Genomic DNA, 13,880 nt, shown 5'->3' on the forward strand with positions numbered 1-13,880 from the left:
TTGTTTTAATTTTTTTTTTTGAGATGGAGTCTCACTGTGCTACCCAGGCTGGAGTACAGTGGCACGATCTTGGCTCACTGAAACCTCCACCTCCCAGATTCAAGCTATTCTCCTGCCTCAACCTCCCAAGTAGCTGGGATTACAGGCACCTGCCTCCACGCCTGGCTAATTTTTGCATTTTTAGTAGAGATGGGGTTTCCCCATGTTGGCCACGCTGGTCTTGAATTCCTGACCTCGTGATCCACCCCCCTTGGCCTCCCAAAGTGCTGGGATTACAGGCGTGAGCCACTGAGCCTGGTCAATTTTTATTTCTGAAACATTTACTGTTAATGTGGTAGGAAAATTACATGGAATATATGTGCATTTCTTATAAAGTTAAGTCTTCCAGAACCTGGTTTAACAAAAAACTGAGGCTAAATTCAGGTCTCAAATATAGAAACTTAAAATTTTCTTGAAATCCAATTAAAAATGTAGATCTAAATAAAGTCAGTTTTTTAAGAAAAAAATCACACATTTTAGCTTCAGTCAGATTTCACTTTATTTGTATCCATGACAATATTAACTCTTCAGATTTATAAGATGACAAAACTTGATAATTACCTGGAAACAATTTATTATTAACTAGGTTAACCCTAAATCCATCAAGAAAAACCACCTAACATATTCAGTGTTAAAAAGAGACATTACGACCAGCCTGGACAATATGGCAAAACCCTGTCTCTACTAAAAATACAGATACTAGCAGGGTCTAGTGGCGCACGCCTGTAGTCCCAGCTACTCAGGAGGCTGAGGCACCAGAATCGTTTGAATCTGGGAGACAGAGGTTGCAGTGAGCTGAGATCGTGCCACTGCACTCCTGGGCGATACAGCGAGACTGTCTCAAAAAAAAAAAAAAAAAAAGAGACAATAATGAGACAGATCGGCACACAGCACACATATGCCCTGAGAAATAAATCAACAGCTCCCAGTAAAATTCCCAATACCCTAGAGAGATTTAAAAGTACAATCTGGTACTTTCGTTTTTTTGAGATGGAGTCTCGCCCTGTCAGCCAGGCTGGAGTGCAATGTGCGATCTTGGCTCACTGCAACCTCTGCCTCCCCAGTTCAAGCGATTCCCCTGCCTCAGCCTCCTGGGTAGCTGGGATCACAGGCATGCACCACCACACTCGGCTAATTTTTTATATCTTTAGTAGCGAAGGGGTTTCACCATGTTGGCCCGGCTGGTCTCAAACTCCTGACCTCAGGTGATCCTCCTGCCTTGGCCTCCCAAAGTGCTGGGATTACAAGCGTAAGCCACCGTGCCAGGCTAATTGTGTCCTTTTTAAAGGAGCAAACAATTAGACTGTTGTGCAAATGAGGCTCACCTGGTCTCAATATGAAGCACCTGTCCTGGGCTGCTGTCTCAGGGCAGGAAAGTGGGATGGTCAGGAAGGCAGCCAACATTGTTTCTGCTGCCACTGTCACTAAGCCTGCAGTGCCTGTTTTCAACTGCAGTGATCTGGTCCCTAACATTTAGCCTAAATAGTGAGGTGGTAAACAAAGCCCCTGCCAGCAGAGAAAAGGGGCTCTAGAGCTGTTGAAGGATTGGCCAGGCCGGTTCTTTTCTTATCTCTGTTGTTCTCGAGGAAATTCCTCTAAGGTGAGCCAAGGTCAGTGACTCATTTTAACTTAGAGTAACTCTCTGGGGCTCTAACCAGATTCCCAACAGTGCTCTGAGCCCCTGTTTAGTAAGTTCCCAGGGAAGCAGATGAAACTAATTAGGACATGGCCCACCAAAGAAGACACAAGCATTTTCCCCGCTGTGTATAGAGACCTCCCCACAACTGGGGCAAAGGCCGAGGAGGAAATCTTTCAAGCACAGAGGGGTCCACGGTCACTGTCCCCACCTTCAGCTCTCTGCCCTGACAACCTCAGCCTGTCTTCACCATGTTTCTTCTCCCCAAGGCACAAATATTTCTTTTTAGCTTATTTTTGTGATGTACCCAACTAACCATTAAGCCAGGCCTGCTGGGATAGAGGGTATAATCAAATAAACAATCCTCTCAACATCCAGGAAACGGCTCCTGGGCCTTCTGACTTCATGAAACGCCAGGGCCAGCTGTGCTCTTCTACGCTGGGTCCTCTTCGTCCATTGCCACGTCACTGTTGGTATTCTTCTTCTGCTCAGCCTCTGGCCCTGCAGGCAGAATGCTGGTGACAGTGTGGAGAAGAGCTTCAATCTGCTCCTCCGTGAGCCGCTCTTCACTCTCTTCCACCATCTGCAGAAGGAAAGAAAATCCTCCAGGGTTACAAATGAAACTCACAGCCCTGGGCAGCCCTGCCCACTGTGCTCACAGTCTCAGCCCGGCCTCCTGGCACACAGATCTCACGGCCTGGGTCCTCGTGAGTCCTCTCCATCTTCCAGATGGAAGGGTGGAGCCAACTCACATCCTGGACTAAGCCAATGCGACTGATCAAAATGGGTCAGTAAAAACCGAGTTGTAGGATAGCATTTTTCTTTAAAGAAAAGGAAAACCCCCAGCCTGGGCAGCATAGACAAACTCCATCTCTTAAAAAAAAAAAAAAAAAAAAAATCAGCCAGGCATGGTGGTGTGCGCCAGTAGTCCCAGCTACTCGGGGGTCTGAATGGGAGGATCACTTGAGCCCAGGTTGAGCCAAGCACTCCAACCTGGGTGACAGAGCAAGATCAACTCTCAAAAAAAAAAAAAAAAAAAAAAAAGGAAAACACTAACAGTTATACAACCACCGACACGCACAGAGAGAAGTCAACAGGTTGCATATGCATCTCTGAGAAGTTATACGGCGCTTTATGACTTTATGTACTTTTATATTTCACAAGCACATCTGTAATTTTTTTTTTTTGGGGGGGGGGATGGAGTCTTGCTCTGCACCAGGCTGGAGTGCAGTGGTGCGATCTTGGCTCACTGCAACCTCCGCCTCTTGGGTTCCAGCAATTCTCCAGCCTCAGTCTCCCGAGTAGCTGAGACTACAGGCGCGAGCCACCACGCCCAGTTAACTGTTTGTATTTTTAGTAGAGACGGGGTTTCACCATGTTGGCCAGGATGGTCTCGATATCTTGACCTCGTGATCCACCCACCTTGGCCTCCCAAAATGCTGGGATTACAGTGTGAGCCACCACGCCCGGCACACAGCTGTAATTTAATGAACATCAACAGAGTTGATGATGCCCACTATGTGCCAAATGGTTTGGAGCATTCTTCTAATCCTCACTCCCACTAGCAACAGCCCTACGTGTGCCTGGAGCTGCATCTTGCACTTCCCGTCCAGCATTTCCTTTCATCCTCTCAGCAATGCTGCCAAGAGGTAGAACTGGAATCCCCAGCCAGGCCTGCCCAGTCTAAAACCCACAGTCCCCCACACTCCACACCACACTGCCCATTAAAGGTCCACGCAAAACCTGGTTTCTGATGTGGTCCCAGAAATCTGAATCTAGAGATGATACACATAGCCTGAGCCCCTAATTCTAAACAGAATTAGGTCGTCAGCTGCCTTTTTAAAAGCAGCATGCAGGCAGTCAAGTTACTTAACCCTGTTTGCTTGGTGGCATCAACCACCGATCACAAACACCTTTCTCAGCTCAAGGTGGCCAGGTCCTATTCCACAGCATTCCCCACAGCAATCTCTGAAATTCAGCAAATGGAACCACAGGGAGTTCCAGAAAGAAATCCTGGCAGACTGAAGTAAAACAAGACAATAGGACAGGCCTGCAATCCTGGAGAGGATCCCAGTCTGACCACCTCACTTTACAGACAACAGCACAGTTCAGGAAGTCATGTGACATGCCCAAGGTCACACCACAAACTCCTGGCAAAACCCGGGTCTCTCCACTCACTTCAGCCCAAAAGTGTTTCTGCAACTAGATAATAATTCTGGTGTCCCAGGATGGCGGGGCAGGATCCTGAGCGAATCAATGGGGGCTACTCCCTATGATGCTGTGAAATAAAATGACCATTTTCTAAAGATTCCATGGCTCAGGAAAATGTAAATTCTCTTCGGAGAAAGAAACAATCTTCAACCCCCACTCCCCCCTTTTTTTTTGAGACAGAGTTTGACTCTTGTTGCCCAGGCTGGAGTGCAATGGGGTGATCTCGGCTCCCTAGTAGCTGGGATTACAGGCATGCACCACCACGCGCAGATAGTTTTGTATTTTTAGTAGAGACAGGGTTTCTCCATGTTGGTTAGTCTGGTCTTGAACTCCTGACCTCAGGCGATCCACTAGCCTCGGCCTCCAGAAGTGCTGGGATTATAGGAGTTAGACACCATGCCCGGCCAAAAACCCATGTTTAAAATTAGACATGCAAAATTACAGTCTATAAAAAGCAGTAATCTAACATGTACTGCCCCCAAAGAATAAAGCAGAGAAAGGAGGAAAATAGCCAAGATTTGGTTATTTAATCCAGAGAAAAGATGATCTCCGTTTGAGGAAAGAATGTGCAGAAAAACACTTTGCTAAATTCACTAACGGTCGAACCTTTTATCAGCATCCAATCCTCAGGGTTATAGTCAGGACCTTTTGTTTTTCAACCTAAGGTTCCCAGTCACAGGAAGAAACCCTATACTGCATTAAACTAAATGAAATACAAACAAAAAAAACCTTTCAGAAATAAAACACTTACTAGCACCTCTTGGATCACTAGCGTAAATGACAATGCCTACATTTTCCCTCACCCCTGCCTTTTCTTTTCCCAAAGAGAGTGGGTCTTACTCTGTCACCCAGGCTGTAGCATACTGGCACAATCGTCACTTACTGCAGCCTCAAACTCCTGGGCTCAAGCAATCCTCCTGCCTCAGCCTCCTGAGTAGCTGGGACTAGAGCTATGCGGCACCATGTCCAGCTAATTATTTTTTATTTTTTTTTTTGTAGAGATGGGGTTGCCCAGGCTAGTCTTGAACTCCTGGGCTCAAGCGATCCTCCCACATTAGCCTGCCAAAGTGCTGGGATTATAGGTATGAATCACTGTGCCTGACCCTTCACCTTTTCTTTCCAACATAGAAGAAACATTTCAAGAGTAAAGTTCAAAGCACCATCTCAAGGTTCTCAGATACCAACCATTTCAGGTAGTTCAGAACATAAGGACAAATAAATGTAAAAGTCCAAAGTATCGACAGCTGGGTTAACACAAATGATAAACTTTCATTATCTCAGTCCCAGGAGCATCAAACTGGGTTGCTGATCTCCAAAACTGGCAACTCGAAGTTGCCAAACCTAATGTCCTACTTTCCTCAAAATGAGTCAAAGATCTGAGGGCAACAATGTACACTATTAAATATTTGATCCAGAACAGTTTCCTGAACCTGGCTTTCTAAATTTCAATTTTCTCTAATGTAAAATGAAAGTAACGCCTACAGCAAGGACAAAAGGAGAACATATGTAACAGTGTTTTACAAGCAGTAACACTCTATATGAGTCAAGACTTCATAATCACGAAATTACTAACAGGCCTAAATGGTAGTGCTGTTCAGGACAGTGGCCTGTGAGGTCACAGGATTCACTGACCTCAGGCCGGAGGGCTCACAAATCATTCCAAATCAATACACAACTGGGCACGACAAGTCCTAAGCCGGGTGGCCACCTCATTTCCTCACTGAGCCTCTGAGTCAGCAGGCAGTCATCAGAGGGCCACGGCAAATCATGGCTCAGGCGTAACTGAAGACGTGAGGTTTCAGCCTCCAAAAGACACCTGGCTCCCAAGTGAATGGTAATAAATGTCGGACACTGGGACTATTTTCTGGACCCAGGGAGAAAAAATGGCTCTAGTGTTGATATAGGGAACTTCTCACTCAAGTCCTTTGAGCTTTCCACTGTAAGTGAAACCTTTATTTCTTTTTGTTTTCTTGAGATGGAGTTTCGCTCTTGTCACCCAGGCTGGAGTACAGTAGCGCAATCTCAGCTCACTACAACTGCCACCTCCCAGGTTCAAGCGATTCTCCTGCCTCAGCCTCCTGAGTAGCTGGGATTACAGGCTCATGCCACCACACCCAGTTAATTTTTGTGTATTTAGTAGAGATGGGGCCATGTTGGCCAAGCTGGTCACAAACTCCTGACCTCAGGTGATCCACCCACCTCAGCCTCCCAAAGTACTGGGATTACAGGTGTGAGCCACTGTGCCTGGCCATATGCTTTTTTTTTTTTAAGACAGGGTCTTGCTTGGTCACCCAGGCTGGAGTACAGCGGCACTTTTTTTTTTTTTTTTTTAAGACAGGGTCTTGCTCGGTCACCCAGGCTGGAGTACAGTGGCACTATCATAGCTAATTGCAGCCTTGAAATTCTGGGCTCAAGCAATCCTCTCACCTTAGTCTCCTGAATAGCTGGGACCACAGGTGTGTGCCCCCACACCTGGCTAATTTTTTAAAATTTTCCGTAGAGATGGGGCCTTACTATGTTGCCCGGGCTGGTTTTGAATTCCTGGTCTCAAGCAATCCTCCCACCTTGGCCTCCCAAAGTGCTGGGATTACAGGCATGAGCCACCATGTTCAGTCAAAGCTTTCATTTCTTATTCACTCTCTGGTGAGAAGAGATACTGCTACAAACCTTGGTAAACAATTTGCTACCTTTTGTAGCCAAATTCCAGAGTGGGAAGAATCTGGGTGTAAAATGGTTCAACTGCTGAGAAACAGCAGTTTCTACTAAGGCCTACATACTTTGTAGAAAGGAGAAGGAAACCATCTTAGGAGATGCCACACACATCTTTCGTCTTATCAAGTACAAGTACTTAGCTTGGAGGAGCAAAGTAAAGCTTCTGAATCAGAAGGTCCCAATCAGCCACTCACCAGCCCTCTGGGCTAAAATGGAGAGGACACTTGCCCCCTTCCAAGACTGTGGGGAGGGCATTCAAAGTGACAGACAATCACAGGCGCCAGGACCAAGGTCTGGCACACCCCACGCACTCTCTTTTTTTTGAGATGGAGTCTTACTCTGTCACCCAGGCTGGAGTGCAGTGGTGCGATCTCAGCTCACTGCAACCTTGGCCTCCCGGGTTCAAGTGATTCTGCCTCAGTCTCTCGAGTAGCTGGGATTACAGGTGTGTGCCACCATGCCCAGCTAATTTTTGTACTTTTAGTAGAGATGGGGTTTCACCACTTGAGCCAGGCTGGTTTTGAACTCCTGACCTCAGGTGACCCGCCCACCTTGGTTTCCCAAGTGCTGGCGTTATAGGCATGAGCCACCGCGCCCGGCCCACCCCGGGCATTCTCAATAGCAGCGAATCTTCCCCCAAGGAATGATAGCACTTTCCACAGGCTGTGGCTGAGGTCACGCTAATCCTCATCTCTTCTCTCTGCCTGTCATTAAGCCATGAGTAACATATGTTGCTGATTAAAGCTGGAGGAGACATGACATGTGATCTTTAACCCAGAGGGACACGGATTCGTTTCTTGCTGTTCTGTTTGTTTTTTCTCTCCTCTAAGCTCTAAGTTGAAACTCCCACACAGCATAAAGCATGAAAATAATCAGGACACATGAGAAAGGGGTTTCTATTTAGCCTACAGGCGGGTTCCCAGAGAAAGGCATCCTTCATGGAAGGAACTGTTCTAATTTAATTTTGGGTACATTCTGAAGGACAAAAACAACCCTAGGAAGACAATGAACAGCTTTTTTTTTTTTTTAAACTGCCAGTTAGATGGCCTGCTTGACACTTGTCACGTACCGATGCTCTCTGCCCTGTAATAAGAAGGCATTGGCCACAGCGTGCCCAGTGGTGGCCCGGGTATCTCCCTGGATCATTTCCCAGGCCCAATACTCCACTGCAGGCCCTCTACTCTGGCTGCCTCCTCCTGTTCCAAAGCCTATGCTCTCAGTGCAAAGCAGATTCCACAAGTGATGAGGCTGCACTAAATAAATGGTTTCATGCAGGGAAACGGGATCACATTCATCGTTTTAGATGTGATCTCTGACAGTGATGTGGGAGTTGGACTTGGGGAGCCAGGGAGAATGGGGAGAGAACCGCAAGAGCCGTGTAGAGAAATAATGCAGAAATCAACGCAGTACAGGAGGGAGAGAAGCAAGAACAGAAGACAGAAGCAACAGAATTTGGGGACTCCGTGACTATGAGATGAAAGGAAGAGAATGGCTTGCAGGTTTCCAGCATGGGAGGCTAGGCCAGGAGATGAACAAGGAAGGGAGCCGGTGGGACAGCACACACATGCTCCCCTCACCCAGAAGGAGAGGAAGCAAGAGTGGGGTGAAGGGTGGGCGTGGGGGCACAGAATGTTCACCAGAGACATGCTGAGTTTCATGTTTTTATGCAACATCTGGTTGGCAACAACCCCTACAGGGAAGCAATGGCCAGAATGGCCTGGACATCAGGGGAGACGGAGAGCCGCCAAGTCATCAGCTGAAATCCTAGGGGAGGAATGAAATCTCCTCCAGTGTTTTACGGTCCCTAAGTCCACACTAACTAGGATCAAACTGGCAAGGTCTCCTTTTCCTTAAAAAATGGGGTGGTTGGGCAGCCTCTTCCAAAAAAAAAAAAACAACAGTTCCTAGCTTGTCCACCACAGCCTTTCTACATCTCAGACCCACAGCAGCCTCCCCAGTGCAGGCGCCCTTCGCTCACCAGCTGGATCTCCACGGCGGTCACAGGCCGGTGGTTCAGCAGCTGGAGCTTCTCAGCTCTGTGGAGGGAAAGTACAGCGTTGAGAACTCGCATAGCCCTAAGTCCTGAGTCCTGACTGAGCTGCACAGAGAATACTTTGTCAGATAAAAAATGGGAGAACCACTGGAGTGTGGCTCTCAGTTCCTTCAACTGTAAACCGAGAGAATGGGAACAGGAGCATGTGTGTGAGTGACTCCCAGCCCAGGGTACGAATGGGTATCAGAGGCGTGATTGTAGGAAACAAAGCAGCAGTGCATGTGCCATTTTAAAAACAGGAGGATCATTTTCTTTTTCCTTTTTTTTTTTTGAGATGGAGTTTCGCTCTTATTGCCCAGGCTGGTTTGCAGTGGCACGATCTTGATTCACTGTAGCCTCCACCTCCAGGGTTCAGGTGATTCTCCTGCCTCAGCCTCCCAAGTAACTGGGATCACAGGTGCCCACAACCACGCCCAGTTAATTTTTTGTATGTTTTTAGTAGAGACGGGGTTTCATCATGTTGGCCAGGCTGGTCTCGAACTCCCGATCTCAAGTGATCCACTCACCTTGACCTCCCAAAGTGGTAGGATTACGGGCGTGAGCCACTGCGCCCGGCCCAGGATGGTAATTTCTATCTGGAAAATGTGAAGAAAATAATGCTTTCTTCATCCAAATTACAGAAAGTACCAACTAACAAAATCACCTTGCGCCAGGTGTGGTGGCTCATGCCTATAATCCCAGCACTTTGGGAGGCCAAGTGGGAGGATACCTTTGAGGCCAGGCATTCCCGATCAGCCTGGGCAACACTAAAAGACCTTACCAAAAAATTAAAATAAATTAGCTGGGCATGGTGGGTTGTGCCTGTAGTCCCAGCTACCTGCAGTCCCAGCTACGGAGGGCAGAGGACAAGGGGGTGAGGCAGGAGGATCACTTTAGCCTGTACTCCAGCCTGGGTCCCAGAGCCACACCCTATCTCTAAAACTAAAAAATTAAAACACACAAAATCATCTTGTGTGGTCATCTCTTAGAAATGGGTGAATTCCTTTTTGAGATTAATATTTCCCAGATTTGACCTATTATCTGAGTGACAGTTAGATATAGTGATCATCTGCCTCAAAGAAAGACACAGCTCATTGCTGAAAGGGGGGCTGAATCGTGTGGATGCTGAAAGACTACAGAACTTCGAGGAGATCAAACAACTGCAATGACCACCCCCGTGCAGATGACAACTTCTACATTTCTCTCAATTTGACTTTGGGGCTGCAGATCCATCTTTCCAATCAGCTCAGTAAGTATTTATTGCTTTAAAGACCTTCTGGAGTGAAAACATGAAGAAGCCACGACTCTTGCAGCCATGTGTTGGGGGAAGCAGAACAATTACCCACTCTCCCTGAGCCTCAGTTTCCTCATCTGTGAAACAGGAACGATAACAGTACTTACTATCTTATGAGAGGATGAAGAGGGATGAAAATCTTCCCAGAGGCCGCTGCTACCACTTATTGCTTGCTTTCCATGTGGAAGTACATTGAATCCTCAGATTTCACTGACACTGAGATAGTAATTAACTTGTCCACAGTTGCAAAGCTAGTAAATGGCAGAAAAGCTCCTGTTCTTGGCCATCTGCTTCTAGTGTACATGTGATAATGGATGGAAAGTGTCATAATGCCATCTGTCCCACAATAATTTCTCCATAAATGGCAGTCATTGTTAGGGCAGCTCTAGTCAAGTTCTACTTCTTGTAATCCCAAACATTTACTCTAGACTCAAGAAGGGAGACTCCACAGAGATGATGCTTGCATTAGACCCTGATGACTTTTCAACACAAAAGGGATGGGAGGGACAGACAGCCAGGGCAGGAACAACACAAGGACACGCCCACAGGAAAGAAAGCTCCCGGAGTTTTAGGAAACAGCTAAAGAGGGGTGGGGGGGTGGGACAGGGGGTGAAAGAGTCATTTGGGATAAGATCAAAAAGGGCTCTATCAAGAGGCTGGGTGTGACTTGGTCAGTACAGGAGAGTAACCAAGAAAGAGGGGCATGCTCTGGCTGGTGCTGGCAGCGATTCTGGAAGACCCACAAAAAATGGAGGCAGACAGTGAGGAATGCACTGTAACACCCCCTGGGTGAGTGACAGTGAGGTTATAAAGTTGGCCAGCAGCAACAGGCATGCCAGTAAGCACATGTGAAATGCTTCTCCTCACCCTTAGGTAAAGTCAACAGTACTTTACAACTGCCTAGATTGGGTGGGGTGGGGGAGGAGGAGTGAGGGAACAGAGAGAGTCAAGGTTAGGTTGTTTAGAAAAAAATACATATTTAAAATGAAATTTGAGTTTATAGTACCTTTATAACTCTGAAAAGGCTTCTGTCAAAAAGTGTGTCTAGTTTGGTCTAGAACTAAAGGAAAAAACCAGCACTAGCTTTATTTGCAAGGAGTTACATGAAACCACGGAGTGGATATTATGCTCCAGAGACCAACTGTGGAGTGAGTGAACCAGGACAGAACACCATAAAGTGCCTCCATTTAAGGGGCCAGAAGCCAGACGCGGTGGCTCACATCTGTAATCCCAACACTTTGGGAGGCTGAAGTAGGAGGATCACTTGAGGCTACGAGTTCAAAAACAGCCTGGGCAACAAACTAAGACTCTGTCTCTACAAAAAATAAAAATAAAACCATTAGCCAAGCATGGTGGCACACACCTGTAGTCCTAGCCACTCGGGAGGCTGAGGCAGGATTGCTTGAGCCCAGGAGTCTGAGGCTGCAGTGATCTATGATCACACCACTGCACTCCAGCCTGGGCGACAGAGCGAGAAAAGTAGGTAGACTGTGTCAATGTAGAAGTCACTGGATTTGCCAACCAAGAGGTCATCAGTGGCCTGTGCAGTTCAGTGGAATGACAGCTGTGCCGACAACTGGACTCTCGGGACTGAGGAATGATTGTGGAGGAAACAGCCTCTTGATAACACAGAAGTAAAAAAGCAACTCCAGCCCAAGTAGGGAGGGTCTGGAAGGAAAGTAGAGAATGGCCACTGGCTGGGGAGACAAACACGTGGAGAGGCTGAAATTCCAGGAGGGAAAAGTAAAGACCCTCAGAAACTGCTGCCCAAATCTCCAGCCAAGGGGCTCATGTTCCACCGAGACCACGGTGAGGGGAAAGCAGCAGTCAGAAATGACTGAAAGGGAGATGAGTTCATTCCGGGTAGTTTTCTCAGTTCCCACCTGAGAGGTCTCCACGTGAAGAGGGAGAAGAGGGATTGCAAGGACTAAAAGCTGCAGGGGATCTGGTAACAAGATGACCAGAAGTAAGATCAGCAACGACATTCACAACCGCTCCCTGAAAAACTCCAGCTCAAGGTCGAACCACCAAGCAAGTTCCCTGTCCTACATCCAAGGAGTTGAGCACTGCTGTGGTCACAGCAGGCCCCCACACACTGCACACTCCAGTCTGGGGTATTGGGGGAGTTAAGGGGGTTGGGACACAAACATTCCCCACTGGCTTCAGAACCAAGCCTCTTTCATTGTGTCTACTTTCTCCCCTTGCTTCTCAACTCCCCACACCCTAGCTCTTGCCCCAGTGATCACCAAAACTGTTCTTGCTTCAAGGACCTGGTGTCCTCCACACATAGTGACTGCTCCTCGGTCCTACTCCATCCTGTTGGTGACATGTGACACTGCTGATCATTCCCTCCTTGAAACTGCCTGCCCTCAGGGCTTCCATGACACCTTTCTCAATTCTTTTCTGATCCTTCCAACTCTCCCTTCTTCATCTCCTGGATCTTCCCTTCTTCAGCAAGGCTCAGGCACTCTCATGGTGCTGACTTTCATCTTCTGACCCTCCTACTGACGTCCTCACCCAGGCCTCAAAATCTCAGCTACCACTACAGGCTGTAACCAAGAAGTCCGTGCTTTCTGGAGACAGAGAGAGGAGAAGGACCAGAGAGTAGCAGACCAGAGGTGGGGACGTGCAGTGGGGTGGGCGAGGTAGGGGGAAGTGCACATGGTTAATGACTATGAAAGAATGAATGAATAAGATCCAGTATTTGATAGTCCAACAGGGTGACTACAGTCAACAATAATTTAATTGTACATTTAAAAATAACTACAAGAGTATAACTGGATGTGTTATGCTCACAAATATAACAAGAGCTGCAAGTTCCCAGAGGAGGAGCCACGCCCAGCCACCGTGAAGAAGCCTGCTGCTCCCTCTACTGGCTGTTGGACACCACCTGTAGCGTTTGCTCTTGGCAGAGTCATGGAACCAAGCAATTAATCAAAGGGTTGAAGTTAAAAGGTTTAGAAAGTCTTTTAAAAAGATTTTTTAAAATCCTCGATTTTAGGATCACTAATGGAAAAAAGGGAATTAAAATTAATCCTTCTTGAATTCTACAGTCTGCTTTAAATTTATATAGATCACGGCCAATCATGAATCGGCTTGCAAGACAATGTCTATGTATTTGTAGGTTTTTTGAACAGTATTTGTCCATACTTATAGTAGAAAAGATGTTGGGCTTAGGAAGCAATACATCAGCCCAGACAAAGAGCTGAAAAGAGGCCTTAAAAATCAACTGTTAGCACTTCTGCTATGGGAGAAGATGAAGGAAGCCCACGAAAGCTTTTCTCTCTCCACAGATGACAATGAAAAACTTCCAGACAGCTGGGTGCAGCGACTCATGCCTGTAATCGCAGCACTTTGGGAGGCTGAGGTGGCAGATCACCTGAGGTCAGGAGTTAGAGACTAGCCTGGCCAACATGGAGAAACCTCGTCTCTACTAAAAATACAAAAGTTAGCCGGGCGTGGTGGCATGTACCTGTAATCCCAGCTACTCAGGAGGCCAAGACAGGAGAATCGCTTGAACCTGGGAGGCGGCAGTTGCAGTGAGCCGAGACTGTGCCACTGCACTGTATCCAGCCTGGGTGACAAGAGCGAGACTCCGTCTCAAAAAAAAAAAAAAAAAAAGAATCCCCAGACAAAAAGCACAGAAATACCTGAGGACTCTGAAAAGCAAACAAAAGCAGGTGGTCTGGGAGGGAAACAAAACCTGAGAACCATCTGGAGTGGAGGATGGATGTGAGTCTCTTGGGGCTTTTTCCCCTCTTTTGTCTCAGGGCCTCAATCCTGGTGAAGCTGTGGTGGCCCCACAGGCAGCTCCAACTCCAGGAGAAATCCAATCTTTCTGGCCAGGAGACTGAGAGACCCAGGAGGAGCTCACAACTCAAGGGCAGCCCCCCAGGCGGGGACCAGCAGCAGGCATAGCCGGGAAGCCCTCGCTGTCCACAGTGCCCAAGAATCCT

General features: G+C 47.4%; 1 protein-coding gene across 2 annotated transcripts in view; it reads right to left on the reverse strand.

The window, feature by feature from the left end:
* Positions 1–513: 513 nt before the first annotated feature.
* Positions 514–13,880, reverse strand: part of CRCP (CGRP receptor component) — a 44,996-nt gene continuing 31,629 nt past the window's right edge. For both annotated transcript variants that reach the window (XM_030932787.1, XM_030932788.1), the window contains 2 exons: positions 8,577–8,634; positions 514–2,258 (listed from right to left, as the gene is read on the reverse strand). In XM_030932787.1, the coding sequence (XP_030788647.1) occupies positions 2,109–2,258; positions 8,577–8,634 (208 nt within the window). In that variant the 3' untranslated portion in view covers positions 514–2,108. The remainder of the gene's footprint in view (positions 2,259–8,576; positions 8,635–13,880) is intronic.

The sequence above is a fragment of the Rhinopithecus roxellana genome, chromosome 6 (genome assembly GCF_007565055.1).
Source record: "Rhinopithecus roxellana isolate Shanxi Qingling chromosome 6, ASM756505v1, whole genome shotgun sequence".
Lineage (NCBI taxonomy): Eukaryota > Metazoa > Chordata > Mammalia > Primates > Cercopithecidae > Rhinopithecus > Rhinopithecus roxellana.